This window comes from Pseudophryne corroboree (assembly GCF_028390025.1).
Source record: "Pseudophryne corroboree isolate aPseCor3 chromosome 3 unlocalized genomic scaffold, aPseCor3.hap2 SUPER_3_unloc_1, whole genome shotgun sequence".
Classification (NCBI taxonomy): Eukaryota; Metazoa; Chordata; class Amphibia; order Anura; family Myobatrachidae; genus Pseudophryne; species Pseudophryne corroboree.
The window spans coordinates 2,336,850-2,352,210 of NW_026967493.1; the positions used below are offsets into that span (position 1 = coordinate 2,336,850).

General features: G+C 49.2%; 1 protein-coding gene across 4 annotated transcripts in view; it reads left to right on the top strand.

Annotated features, from left to right (window-relative positions):
* The window catches only part of LOC134983122 (zinc finger protein OZF-like), a 61,204-nt gene that overhangs the window by 9,811 nt on the left and 36,032 nt on the right, over window positions 1-15,361 (top strand). For 2 of the 4 annotated variants that reach the window (XM_063948850.1, XM_063948851.1), the window contains exons 2-4: window positions 12,462-12,651; window positions 14,186-14,309; window positions 14,431-14,528. In XM_063948850.1, the coding sequence (XP_063804920.1) occupies window positions 12,586-12,651; window positions 14,186-14,309; window positions 14,431-14,528 (288 nt within the window). In that variant the 5' untranslated portion in view covers window positions 12,462-12,585. The remainder of the gene's footprint in view (window positions 1-12,461; window positions 12,652-14,185; window positions 14,310-14,430; window positions 14,529-15,361) is intronic. The other 2 variants (XM_063948853.1, XM_063948852.1) reach the window with 2 other exon arrangements.

Below are 15,361 nucleotides of genomic sequence, written 5' to 3' on the forward strand. Positions count from 1 at the left end.
CTGCAGTACGGAAGATTTCATGCACGGTCCTTCCAACTGGATCTCCTGGACAAATATTCGGGTTCTCATCTTCACATGCAGCAGAGGATATGTCTGTCTCCAAAGGCCAGAATCTCGCTCCTCTGGTGGCTGTAAACCTCTCACGTACTAGAGTCTGAGGTTTGGGATTCAGAATTGGATCCTCCTAACCATGGATGCAAGTCTCAGAAGTTGGGGAGCAGTCACTCAAGGGGAAAACTTCCAGGGAAGGTGGTCAAGTCTGGAATCCATCCTTCCAATAAACATTCTGGAACTAAGAGCTGTGTACAACGGTCTTCTACAAGCAGCACATCTTCTGAAAGATCAGGCCATTCAGGTTCAGTCGGACAATGTAACGACGGTGGCCTACATAAACCAACAAGGCGGAACGAAGAGCAGAGCTGCAATGTCAGAGGTAAAAGAATCATCCTCCTGGGCGGAAAGACACTGGAATGGACGACTGGGAAGTGGACTTCATCAGCAGACACGATCTCCATCCTGGAGAGTGGGGCCTCGACCCAGAGGTGTTCGCAGAGGTGACAAGTCTTTGGGGCGTACCTCAAATAGACATGATGGCCTCATGCCTCAACAAGAAGCTTCAACTGTACTGTTCCAGTTTGAGGGATCCACAAGCAGTGGCAGTGGATGCCCTGGTAACTCCGTGGGTGTTCAAGTCAGTGTATGTGTTCCCTCCGTTTCCACTCATCCCGAGGATTCTCAAACTAATCAAAAGAACAAGAGTTCAGGCGATTCTCATTGCTCCGGACTGGCCAAGAAGGCCTTGGTACGCGGATCTTCTGGAGTTACTGCTGGAAGATCCGAGGCCTCTTCCTCTTCGAGAGGACCTTCTGCAACAGGGGCCGTTCGCTTATCAAGACTTACCATGGCTACGTTTGACGGCATGGAGGTTGAACGCCAGATCTTAGCTCGGAAGGGCATTTCAAACAAGGTTATTCCTACCCTGATACAGGCTAGGAAAGGCGTAACGTCAAGACATTTACCATCGGATTTGGAAACGGTATGTGTCTTGGTGTGAATCCAAGAGGTTTCCTACGGGGGAGTTCAAACTTGGACGGGGGAGTTCAAACTCTTCCTGCAAGCAGGAGTGGATGTGGGACTGCGTCTGAGCTCCATAAAAGACCAGATTTCGGCCTTGTCCATTTTCTTACAGAAACAATTGGATGCCCTCCCTGAGGTTCAGATTTTCTTGAAAGGGGTTCTACACATCCAACCTCCCTTTGTACCTCCTACGGCACCTTGGGATCTCAACCTGATGCTGCAGTTCCTGCAATCGGATTGGTTCGAGCCTTTACAGGAGGTTGAGGTCAAGTTTCTTACTTGGAAGTCCGTCACACTATTGGCATTGACATCTGCTAGGCGTGTCAGAATTGGGGGCATTGTCCTGCAAGAACCCCTACTTGATTTTCCATGAAGATGGAGCTGAGCTCAGGACACGTCAGCAATTTCTTCCGAAGGTTGTGTCGGCTTTTCATACTACTGACTCTTCAATTACCTCAACGTGAGTATGATATGCAGCACCTGGAGGGAGTCTCTTACTGCAAGTGGTTGTAGGAGCAGAGTGTAGCTGAAGACAAACTGGATGGCTGGTGCCTGTAGTTCCACGGATCACTGATACAGGAGAGTTTCAGGAGACTGCTAGTGACTGCTGGAGCAGAATGCAGATGGAGCTGCAGCTGAACTGGATGGCTGGTGCCTGTAGTTCCACGGAGCACTGACACAGGAGAGTCTCAGGAGACTGGAGCCAGGAGACACTCATTCACAGGATGTGACGCGTTGTTCTAGGCAATGACACTGAGCAGGAACTGTGGCTATATACCCAGAGGCGTAACTAGGGTTTTCGGAGCCCAGGGCAAGACAAAGAGTGCCCCCCCCCCCCCCCCCCGGCACGGCCACGCTCCAGAAGGGGTGTGGCCACTGAAAATGGGGCATGCCAACATTACTATCACCTACCCCCTGTGTCGCCTCTCAGCACACCTACATTCAAGTTTTGCACAGTACGCATGCAGAGTCCCCTTTTTACACTGTGCCAGATACACAATTGCCCCACAGTGCCAGATACGTATTGCTCCACAGTGCCCCACAGGGCCAGATACGTATTGCCCCACAGGGCCAGATGCACAGTGCCCCACAGGGCCAGATGCACAGTGCCCCACAGGGCCAGATGCACAGTGCCCCACAGGGCCAGATGCACAGTGCCCCACAGGGCCAGATGCACCCCTGACCTCCCTCCCCGCCGCCGCTTACTTCAGTCAGGATCCCGGCCCTCTGCTATTCGTGGGGAGGAGAGCGCAGTGCCTCTCCTGCCCCTCAACGCTTCATGAAGTCCGGTCTCCGGCGGCGGCTATCTTAAATGTGGCGCCGGTTTGTTGGCCAATCAGGAGCCAGTCTGCAAGCTCTGAGTGGCTAACGCCGCTGGAGACCAGAGACAGACACACAGTGAGCACATTGAGGGGCAGGAGAGACACAGCCCTCTCCTCCCCTCACATTGCAGTGGGACAGGGGCGGGTGGGCATGATGCCCTGGCCGCCGTCGGCGCCCCCCTCTGCTGGGCCTGCCAAGGCACCCAGGGCACGTGCCCCACTCGCTCTGCCTTAGTTACGCCTCTGTATATACCCCGTGGTCAGCAGGGATTGGAGAATCAAGTCATGTGAGTGCTCCAATGCTCAGGAGTGGATAGCACCAAGTCAGCTGACTGCAGGTGTCATGGCGGTGCCCACACTCCGGAGGTGGAGGGAATACATTGGGGTACACGCTGTATGGCAAGCGGGGTACACACTGGAGAGAGTCTCTGCACATTGCAGGCAATCATGGAATATGCTGCCAGGCTGAGGATGTGACCTCTAGAGGCCAGCGCATCACAGCACCGGTAAGTGACATGACACCTACTATACAGGGGGCTACATAGGTGGAGCAGCCTGTGGCGTCTTGTCATTTTCATTTTACATGAGGAGTGGCCTGTAGTGTCGGGTTGTTGTTGTTGTTGTTTTTGTTATACAGGAGGAGCGGCCTGTAGTATCTGGTGGTAGTTATTATTATTATTATTATACAGGAGGAGCAGCCTCTGGTGTAGTAATATTATTTTCTCTAACGTCCTAGTGGATGCTGGGAACTCCGAAAGGACCATGGGGAATAGCGGCTCCGCAGGAGACTGGGCACAACTAAAGAAAGCTTTAGGTCACCTGGTGTGCACTGGCTCCTCCCACTATGACCCTCCTCCAAGCCTCAGTTAGATCTTTGTGCCCGGCCGAACTGGATGCACACTAGGGGCTCTCCTTAGCTTCTAGAAAGAAAGTATATGTTAGGTTTTTTATTTTACAGTGAGATCTGCTGGCAACAGGCTCCTGCACCGAGGGACTAAGGGGAGAAGAAGCGAACCTACCTGCTTGCAGCTAGCTTGGGCTTCTTAGGCTACTGGACACCATTAGCTCCAGAGGGATCGACCGCAGGCCCGTCCTTGGTGTTCGGTCCTGGAGCCGCGTCGCCGTCCCCCTTACAGAGTCAGAAGCAAGAAGAGGTCCGGAAAATCTGCAGCAGAAGACATCAGTCTTCACCAAGGTAGCGCACAGCACTGCAGCTGTGCGCCATTGCTCCTCATACACACTTCACACTCCGGTCACTGATGGTGCAGGGCGCTGGGGGGGGCGCCCTGAGCAGCAATAATAAGACCTTGGCTGGCAAAATAATCACAATATATAGTCCCAGAGGCTATATATGTGATAAATACCCCTGCCAGAATCCATAAAAAAGCGGGAGAAAAGTCAGTGAAAAAGGGGCGGAGCTATCTCCCTCAGAACACTGTCGCCATTTTCTCTTCACAGTGCAGCTGGAAGACAGCTCCCCAGGCTCTCCCCTGTAGTTTTCAGGCTCAAAGGGTTAAAAAGAGAGGGGGGGGCACTAAATTTAGGTGCAATATTGTATATACAAGCAGCTATTGGGGAAAATTCACTCAGTTATAGTGTTAATCCCCACATTATATAGCACTCTGGTGTGTGCTGGCATACTCTCTCTGTCTCCCCAAAGGGCTTTGTGGGGTCCTGTCCTCAGTCAGAGCATTCCCTGTGTGTGTGCGGTGTGTCGGTACGGCTGTGTCGACATGTTTGATGAGGAGGCTTATGTGGTGACGGAGCAGATGCCGATAAATGTGATGTCGCCCCCTGTGGGGCCGACACCAGAGTGGATGGATAGGTGGAAGGTATTAACCGACAGTGTCAACTCCTTACATAAAAGGCTGGATGACGTAACAGCTGTGGGACAGACGGCTTCTCAGCCCGCGCCTGCCCAGGCGTCTCAAAGGCCATCAGGGGCTCAAAAACGCCCGCTCCCTCAGATGGCAGACACAGATGTCGACACGGAGTCTGACTCCAGTGTCGACAAGGTTGAGACATATACACAATCCACTAGGAACATCCGTGACTTGATCCCGGCAATAAATAATGTGTTACACATTTCTGACATTAACCCAAGTACCTCTAAAAATGGGTTTTATGTTTGGGGAGAAAAAGCAGGCAGTGTTTTGTTCCCCCATCAGATGAGTGAATGAAGTGTGTGAAAAAGCGTGGGTTCCCCTGATAAGAAACTGGTAATTTCTAAAAAGTTACTGATGGCGTACCCTTTCCCACCAGAGGATAAGTTACGCTGGGAGATATCCCCTAGGGTGGATAAGGCGCTCACACGGTTGTCAAAAAAGGTGGCACTGCCGTCTTAGGATACGGCCACTTTGAAGGTACCTGTTGATAAAAAGCAGGAGGCTATCCTGAAGTCTGTATTTACACACTCAGGTACTAGACTGAGACCTGCAGATCGTGCTGCTGCAGCGTGGTCGGTGACCCTGTCAAACAGGGATACTAGTTTGCTAACATAAGAACATATTAAAGACGTCGTCTTATATATGAGGGATGCACAGAGGGATATTTTGCCGGCTGGCATCCTTCTGTCAGGAGGGTATTAGAGACCTGGCAGTGGACAGGTGATGCTGACTTTAAAAGGCTCATAGAGATTCTGCCTTATAAGGGTGAGGAATTATTTGGGGATGGTCTCTGGGACCTCGTACCCACAGCAACAGCTGGGAAGAAATTTTTTTACCTCAGGTTTCCTCACAGACTAAGAAAGCACTGTATTATCAGGTGCAGTCCTTTCGGCTTCAGAAAAGCAAGCGGGTCAAAGGCGCTTTCTTTCTGCACAGAGACAAGGGAAGAAGGAAAAAGCTGCACCAGTCAGCCAGTTCCCAGAATCAAAATTCTTCTCCCACTTCCTCTTGAGTCCACCGCATGACGCGGGGGCTCCACAGGCGTAGCCAGGTACGGTGGGGGACCGCCTCAAAAATGTCAGCGATCAGTGGGCTCGCTCACAGGTGGATCCCTGTTTCCTTCAAGTAGTATCTCAGGGGTACAAGCTGGAATTCGAGATGTCTCCCCCCCCCCCCCCCCGCCGTTTCCTCAATTCTGCCTTGCCGACAACTCCCTCAGGCAGGGAGGCTGTGCTAGAGGCAATTCACAAGCTGTATTCCCAGCAGGTGATAGTCAAGGTGCCCCTACTTCAACAAGGACGGGGTTACTATTCCACACTGTTTGGGGTACCGAAACCGCACGGTTCGGTGTGACCCATTTTATATTTAAAATCCTTGAACACATACATAAAAAAATTCAAGTTCAAGATGGAATCGCTCAGGGCGGTTATTGCAAGCCTGGACGAGGGGGATTACATGGTATCCCTGGACATCAAGGATGCTTACCTGCATGTCCCCATTTACCATCCTTACCAGGAGTACCTCAGATTTGTGGTACAGGATTGCCATTACCAAGTCCAGACACTGCCGTTTGGACGGTACACGGCACCGAGGGTGTTTACCAAGGTAATGGCCGAAATGATGATACTCCTTCGAAAAAAGGGAGTTTTAATTATCCGGTACTTGGACGATCTCCTTATAAAGGCGAGGTCCAAGGAGCAGTTGTTAGTCGGGGTAGCACTATCTCGGAAAGTGCTACAACAGCACGGTTGGATTCTAAACAGTCCAAAGTCACAGCTGGTTCCTACGACACGTCTACTGTTCCTGGGGATGGTTCTGGACACAGACCAGAAGAAAAGTGTTTCTCACGGAGGAGAAAGCCAAGGAGCTGTCATCTCTAGTCAGAGACCTCCTGAAGTCGAAACAGGTATCGGTGCATCATTGCACGCGAGTCCTGGGAAAAATGGTAGCTTCCTACGAAGCAATCCCATTCGGCAGGTTCCATGCAAGAACTTTTCAGTGGGACCTGTTGGACAAGTGGTCCCGATCGCATCGTCAGATGCATCGGCTGATAACCCTGTCTCCAAGGACCAGGGTATCTCTACTGTGGTGGCTGCAGAGTGCCCATCTTCAAGAGGGCCGCAGGTTCGGCATACAGGACTGGGTCCTGGTGACCACGGATGCCAGCCTTTGAGGCTGGGGGGCAGTCACACAGGGAAGAAACTTCCAGGGACTTTGGTCAAGTCAGGAGACTTCCCTACACATAAATATTCTGGAACTGAGGGCCATTTACAATGCCCCGAGTCAGGCAAGGCCTCTGCTTCAAAACCAGCCGGTACTGATCCAATCAGACAACATCACGGCAGTCGCCCATGTAAACCGACAGGGCGGCACAAGAAGCAGGATGGCGATGGCAGAAGCCACAAGGATTCTCCTATGGGTGGAAAATCACGTGATAGCACTGTCAGCAGTGTTCATTCCGGGAGTCGATAACTGGGAAGCAGACTTCCTCAGCAGACACGATCTACACCCGGGAGAGTGGGGACTTCATCCAGAAGTCTTCCAAATGATTGTACACCATTGGGAAAGGCCACAGGTGGACATGATAGCGTCCCGCCTCAACAAAAAGCTAAAAAGATATTGCACCAGGTCAAGGGACCCTCAGGCGATAGCTGTGGACTCTCTGTTAACACCATGGGTGTACCAGTCGGTGTATGTGTTCCCTCCTCTGCCTCTCATACCCAAGGTACTGAGAATAATAAGAAAGAGAGGAGTTAGAACTATACTCGTGGTTCTGGATTGGCCAAGAAGAGCTTGGTACCCAGAACTTCAAGAAATGATCTCAGAGGACCAATGGCCTCTGCCGCTCAAACAGGACCTGCTGCAGCAGGGGCCCTGTCTGTTCCAAGATTTACCGCGGCTGCGTTTGACGGCATGGCCGTTTGAACACCGGAACCTAAAGGAAAAAGGCATTCCGGAGGAAGTCATTCCTACGCTGATTAAGGCTAGGAAAGATGTGACCGCAAAACATTATTACCGCATATGGCGGAAATATGGGTCGATTTCTGCACTTCCTACAGTCAGGAGGTACTATGGGCCTAAAATTGGCTTCCATTAAGGTCCAGATTTCGGCTCTGTACATTTTCTTCCAAAAAGAACTGGCTTCACTGCCTGAAGTTCAGACTGTTGTTAAGGGAGTGCTGCATATTCAGCCTCTTTTTGTGCCTCCAGTGGCACCTTGGGATCTCAACATGGTGTTGAGTTTCCTAAAGTCACATTGGTTTGAGCCACTTAAAACCGCGGGTCTAAAATATCTCACAAGGAAAGTGGTCATGCTTTTGGCCTTGGCTTTGGCCAGGCGTGTGTCAGAATTGGCGGCTTTGTCATGTAAAAGCCCTTATCTTATTTTCCATATGGATAGGGCAGAATTGAGGACTCGTCCCCAGTTTCTCCCTAAGGTGGTATCAGTGTTTCACTTGAACCAACCTATCGTAGTGCCTGCGGCTACTAGGGACTTGGAGGATTCCAAGTTACTGGACGTAGTCAGGGCCTTGAAAATTTAAGGTTTCCAGGACGGATGGAGTCAGGAAAACTGACTCGCTATTTATCCTGTATGCACCCAACAAGCTGGGTGCTCCTGCTTCGAAGCAGACGATTGCTCGCTGGATTTGTAGCACAATTCAGCTTGCGCATTCTGCGGCTGGATTGCCGCATCCTAAATCTGTAAAAGCCCATTCCACGAGGAAGGGGGCTCTTCTTGGGCGGCTGCCCGAGGGGTCTCGGCTTTACAACTTTGCCGAGCTGCTACTTGGTCAGGGTCAAACACGTTTGCAAAATTTTACAAATTTAATACCCTGGCTGAGGAGGACCTTGAGTTCTCTCATTCGGTACTGCAGAGTCATCCGCACTCTCCCGCCCGTCTGGGAGCTTTGGTATAATCCCCATGGTCCTTACGGAGTTCCCAGCATCCACTAGGACGTCAGAGAAAATAAGATTTTACTCACTGGTAAATCTATTTCTCGTAGTCCGTAATGAATGCTGGGCGCCCATCCCAAGTGCGGATTGTCTGCAATACTTGTATATAGTTATTGCTTAACTAAAGGGTTATTGTTATGAGCCATCTGTTGAGAGGCTCAGTTATATTTCATACTGTTAACTGGGTATAGTATCACGAGTTATACGGTGTGATTGGTGTGGCTGGTATGAGTCTTACCCGGGATTCAAAATCCTTCCTTATTGTGTCAGCTCTTCCGGGCACAGTATCCTAACTGAGGTCTGGAGGAGGGTCATAGTGGGAGGAGCCAGTGCACACCAGGTAATCCTAAAGCTTTCTTTAGTTGTGCCCAGTCTCCTGCGGAGCCGCTATTCCCCATGGTCCTTACGGAGTTCCCAGCATCCACTACGGACTACGAGAAATAGATTTACCGGTGAGTAAAATCTTATTTTTTATTATTATTATTATTATTATTATTATTATTATTATAATACAGGGGGAGCAGCCTGTGGTGTCCTGTTGTTGTTGTCATTACTAATATTATTATACAGAGGGAGAGGCTTGTGGTGTCTTGTTGTTGTTGTTGTTGTTGTTGTTATTATTATTATACAGGAGGAGCAGCCTGTGGCGTCTTGTCTTTTTCATTTTACATGAGGAGTGGCCTGTAGTGTCGGGTTGTTGTTGTTGTTATACATGAGGAGCGGCCTGTAGTGTCTGGTGGTTATTATTATTATTATTATACAGGAGGAGCAGCCTCTGGTGTAGTAATATTATTATTATTATTATACAGGGGGAGCAGCCTGTGGTGTCCTGTTGTTGTTGTTGTTGTTGTCATTACTATTATTATTATACAGAGGGAGAGGCTTGTGGTGTCTTGTTGTTGTTGTTGTTATTATTATTATACAGTAGGAGCAGCCTGTGGTGTCCTGTTATTATCATACAGAGGGAGCGGCCTGTGGTGTCCTGTTATTATTATACAGGGGGAGTAGCCTGTTGTGCCCTATTATTATTTTTTTGCAGGGGAGCAGCCTGTGGTGTCATTTTATTATTATTACTATTAACGGAGAGCAGAATAGGGTGTCCTGTTATTAACGTTATACAGGGGGAGCAGGTTTTGGGTGGTATTCATGTGACTGCCGGTCAGCTGACCGACAGTCACATGACCTCCTCCACCAGCCCGACGGGTCACTGTCCCGATGGCCGGCATGCCGACCAACAGGGACTATTTCCACTCGTGGGTGTCCTTGACACCCATAGAGTGGGAATAGAACCCGTGGCGACCGCAGATCACCACCTAGCCAGCAGCGTGGCGAGCGCAGCGAGCCCGCAAGGGGTTTGCTGCACTCGTCCCTCCCCGCACTCGTCCCTCCCGGCGTCGGTAAGCCGACCGGCGGTCAGGAGGCCGCCGGTCAGCCGTACTACAACCGCAGGTTTTTGTGTACGGTTGTTATTATTATACAAGGACAGCAGCTTGTGGTGTCCTGGTTTTATTATTATACATTGGGAGTGGTGGTAATGTCCTATGATACAGATGGAATGGTCTGAGGTGTCCTGCTTTTAAATACATCTGTTATTATTTTTATACTGTGGTGCAGCCTTTAGTGTTGTTATTATTATTAATTGTATTATATGTTATTGTGGGGATTGAAAATATTGCTCAAATTCTAGGATATATTAAAGCAGAGACCATAATATCCCTGGCATTTGTAACGGATGATAATTGGAGCAGTATGAAGCAAATGTATATCAGACTCCTGGGAGTGTCACTGTGACGTCACTTATATCTATAGTAATAATACAGGGACATGACTGAGGAGGTGAGGGGATCTGGGAGCGTCACAGTGACATCACTTTTAACCAATCTCTATCTGCTTCTCCATCTCTACCTCCTAAGGCTACCATCACTAAGCATAACATTGAGGCTATTGACACCACTTCCTTGTCCTCCCTGTTTGACTCTCTCCTCTTTCCTATTCTCTCTCTTTCCTGTCCAGAAGAAGCTACATCCCTATACAATCCATGCCTTACCTCTGCTCTTGACTCTGTCGCACCTCCAACCACTATTCACCCTTGCAGATCGACATCTCAGCCCTGGCACACCAAATGCACAAGATATCAACAAAAATGCTCACGTACCGCTTAGCTACAGTGGAGGACTTCCTCTACTACAAATTTATGCTCTCATCCTCCTTTGGTGCCTTTACCTTCTCTAAACAATCTTACTTCAAAAACCTCATCTCCTCCCAATCCTCAAACCCTTGGCTCCTCTTTGCCACGGTCATCTCACTCTTCTGCCCACACCGCCTTAACGCCCCTCTTCACTTTCTGCTCTTGACTTTGCCACCTACTTCACTTCCAAAATTGACTCCATTCGTCAGGGCATAACATCCCATCAGAACCTGAGCAACCCCCCTCCTCCTTTTCCCGACCCCCCCTTCCCTCCTACCAACTCTGACATCTTTCTTCACTGTATCTAGAAAGGAAGTCATGGTCCTCATGCAGTCCTCACCCTCTGCCACCTCCCTATCTTGCCCATCTACTAAATCTCTCACTCTCATCAGGCACTGTCCCTTCTGCCTTCAAGCATGCACTTGTCTCCCCTATCCTTAAAAATCTACCCTTGATCCAACCAATCTCTCCAACTAAAACCCATCTCTCGCCTCCCTTTTGTCTCCAAACTCCTTGAGCATATTGTCTTCAACCACGTTACTGCCTGTCTTTCCGCCAATTTACTACTTGACCCATTCCAGTCTTGTTTCCGTCCTCTCCACGCCACTCAAACTGCCCTCACAAAAGTCTGCAATGACCTCTTTGCTACTAAATCCAGTGGTCACTACTCTCTACCTATTCTCTTAGACCTCTGTGCTGCATTTGACACTGTGGATCACCCTTTCCTGCAATTACTTTACTCCCTTGGTCTGCATGATACTGCTCTCTCCTGGCTGTCCTCCTACTTTTCTGATGGTTCCTTTTGTCTTTTCTTATGACTCCAACTCTCCCCACTTCCTCTAGCAGTCAGTGTCCCCGAGGTTCTATTCTGGACCTCTCCTTTTCTCTCTCTACACATCCTCTTTAGGTGAGCTCTTTAGCTCTTGACTTACAAGACTTACACTATCATCTCTACGCTAATGATACTCAAATCTACCTTTCCTCCCTGGATCTCTCCCCCAGCTGTCCTCGTATCTCCAGCTGTCTCTCTGCTATCTCTTCCTGAATGTCCCAGCGCTTTCTTAAACTTATGTCTAACACTGAGCTGATCATCTTCCCTCCCTCCTGCATAACTTCACCTCCCACAATTTAATTATCTATTGATGGCACTACTGTCTCCTCTAGCCCCCAAGTGCGCTGTATTGGAGTAATCGTTGACTCCTCCCTCTCCTTCAAACCACACATCTATTACCTCTCACAGTACTGCCATTTCCATCTCAAAAACCTTTTCAGGCTCAGATCCTGTAATCTAAATAACTTTAATATAAATAAATAGATTACATTTTAAAAAGCTATAAGGGCATTAAGCAATTTCCTCCTTCCTGTCACGCAGACAAAGTTTGGTGTCATTTAAACTCCATTCCTTACCACCTGGTAGTTTACAATTTGATTTTGATACATCTATCACATAGCTTCAAAATACGGTTTGTATTTGTATTTCTCAAACAAATGTTCCTCCTTTCTACAAATACCAATCCATACCACTTTACATATGGAGTAAGAAAACATCCCGTGTGATTAGCGTCTTTGTCTAAGGAACTCACACGCCCAGCCATTACCGGCTGTGCCCTGTCCAGCATCAAAAGGTTTTTGTTATTCACCTGATCTGCTAGGAGAGGGCAATTAGCATCCCATTTCCTAGTCACAGAAGATAGGGGATCCTTATTCAGTCATATATAGTAAGTGCATGTTTCCCTGTAAAATACATGTGACCACATCTTAAATATAAATACATTTAAACATGCAATCCTACAATTGTACACAGAGCACTACATATCACATGTTAAAACACATAACTAAACATGCTTTTACAGAACATGACACCAAGCACCAATTCGTCCATTAAAATGGCGCTGGGCAGCTGAGGGTTAACCCCTTCAGCGCCGCGGCCCCAGGACACGTGGCTGAGGGGGGTCTCCGGCCACAGACATAACTGGGGAGGTAAGGGGATCTGGCAGTATTTACAGTGATATTGATGTCTCCCCCATTTTGCAGGGTTACACAGTAGTGAAAAAGACATCTGGTGAGTGTGAGACACCCAGCAGCCATCGCATTGTGTCAGGAGGACTGAGCAAAACCCAGAGCCCCATCTCTGTGCCTCCAACTCACTCACTGATACATGAGACATAATGACCAGAAGATCCTGGAACTTACCAATAAGATCATCCAGCTGCTGACTGGAGAGGTGACTGCTGGGAATGGGGCATTATACAGTAACACCAGGGGATGTGCCTGGGTGATGACTGGAGAGGTGACTGCTGGGAATGGGCCATTATACAGTAACACCAGGGGATGTGTCTGGGTGGTGACTGGAGAGGTGACTGCTGGGAATGGGGCATTATACAGTAACACCAGGGGATGTAGTGTTCCCTCTAGGCTGTTTTAGCAGGGCGCCGCGCCCTGCCCGTTTTTTAACAGGCAAAACCCGCCCTGCCCTTTTGCGGCGCCCTGCTATAACAGCCGCCCGCTCCCTGCCCTCCCGGCGTGTATAGATGCCGTGCGCATGCGCGCGGCATCCATTTACGCATTGGGAGAGGGCTGGGGGAAGCCCAGCACCGACGGAGGTGCTGGGCACGCCCCCAACAGTGACGTCGCCGGCCACAGACGCTCTCTATAGTAGCGTCTGTGGGCCGCACCGCCCCCTAAAATGACGGAGGCGTGACCACGCCCCCTAATTTGCGTGGCCACGCCCCCATTTCGGGCGCGCACACGTGTGCCCCCGCTGAGTCCGGCGCCCTGCCCCAGTTCACTCCTAGAGTGAACACTAGGGATGTGTCTGGGTGATGACTGGAGAGGTGACTGCTGGGATTGGACATTATACAGTAACACTGGGGGATGTGACTGTAGAGGTGACTGCTGGGAATGGGGCATTATACAGTAACACCAGGGGATGTGTCTGGGTGATGACTGGAGAGGTGACTGCTGGGAATGGGACATTATACAGTAACACCAGGGGATGTGTCTGGGTGGTGACTGGAGAGGTGACTGCTGGGAATGGGACATTATACAGTAATACCAGGGGTTATGTCTGGGTGATGACTAGAGAGGTGACTGCTGGGAATGGGACATTATACAGTAACACCAGGGGATGTGTCTGGGTGATGACTGGAGAGGTGACTGCTGGGAATGGGACATTATCCAGTAACACCTGGGGATGTGTCTGGGTGATGACTGGAGAGGTGACTGCTGGGAATGGGACATTATACAGTAACACCAGGGGATGTGTCTAGGTGATGACTGGAGAGGTGACTGCTGGGAATGGGACATTATACAGTAACACCAGGGGATGTGTCTGGGTGGTGACTGGAGAGGTGACTGCTGGGAATGGGACATTATACAGTAATACCAGGGGTTATGTCTGGGTGATGACTAGAGAGGTGACTGCTGGGAATGGGACATTATACAGTAACACCAGGGGATGTGTCTGGGTGATGACTGGAGAGGTGACTGCTGGGAATGGGGCATTATACAGTAACACCAGGGGATGTGTCCGGTGGTGACTGGAGAGGTGTCTGCCGGGAATGGGACATTATACAGTAACACCAGGGGATGTGTCTGGGTGATGACAGGAGAGGTGACTGCTGGGAATGGGACATTATACAGTAACACCAGGGAATGTGTACGAGTGATGATTGGAGAGGTGACTGCTGGGAATGGGGCATTATACAGTAACACCAGGAGATGTGTCTGGGTGATGACTGTATCATTGTGTTTGTCAGGTTCCTATAAGGTGTCAGGATGTCACTGTCTATGTCTCCATGCAGGAAGGGGAGTATATAGAGGAACACAGGAGTCTGTACAAGGACGTGATGATGGAGAATCACCGGCCACTCACATCACTGGGTAAGAGGAGACTGTCATGTATTGTACAGGGGAGAGTATATATGGGGGCCTCCTATATACACACACATCATCTGATAATCACATATATACACTGTACTCAGTCACTGTGTGTCTCCTACAGATGGGGCCAGTAACAGATATACCCCAGAGAGATGTCCCCATCCTCTGTATTCCCAGGATTGTACAGAGGAGAATCACATGATCCCACAGGAGGATCAGGTAGGTGGGATTTAGGGTCTCCCCAATATACCAACAGACCACACAATATATGATCTGTAGAGGAGCTGTGTGTCTTATACACTGATGTTATACTTTTTCACCTCAGTTTAATCTGACTGTATGCAAATGTGTCATTATAGTATATTGTTTTTCTCTTGCGTCCTAAAGGATACTGGGGTCCACATTAGTACCATTGGGTATAGACGGGTCCACTAGGAGCCTTGGGCACTTTAAGAAATCAATAGTCTGTACTGGCTCCTCCCTCTATGCCCCTCCTACCAGACTCAGTTTAGAAAATGTGCCCAGAGGAGCCGGTCACGCTTTGGAGAGCTTCTGAAGAGTTTTCTACATTTATTTTTTCTGTTTGTTATTTTCAGACAGTGCTGTTTGGCATGTGTGTAAACTTCCACATTACAATGAAAGAGGAATGATTAAAGGCGACAAAGTAATCACAATATCAAATACAAATAAAAAACTAAATGAAATAAGATCATAAATTAATAAAATAATTTTCTCTTACGTCCTAGATGATGCTGGGGACACTGTAAGGACCATGGTGTATAGACGGGCTCCGCAGGAGACATGGGCACTATAAAGAACTTTCAGTATGGGTGTGCACTGGCTTCTTCCTCTATGCCCCTCCTCCAGACCTCAGTTAGATCCTGTGCCCAGAGGAGAATGGGTGCTCTACAGGGGAGCTCTACTGAGTTTCTCTGATAAAATAATTTTGTTCGGTTTTTTATTTTCAGGGAGCACTGCTGGCAACAGGCTCCCTGCATCGTGGGACTGAGGAGAGAGAAGCAGACCTACTTAAGTGATAGGCTCTGCTTCTT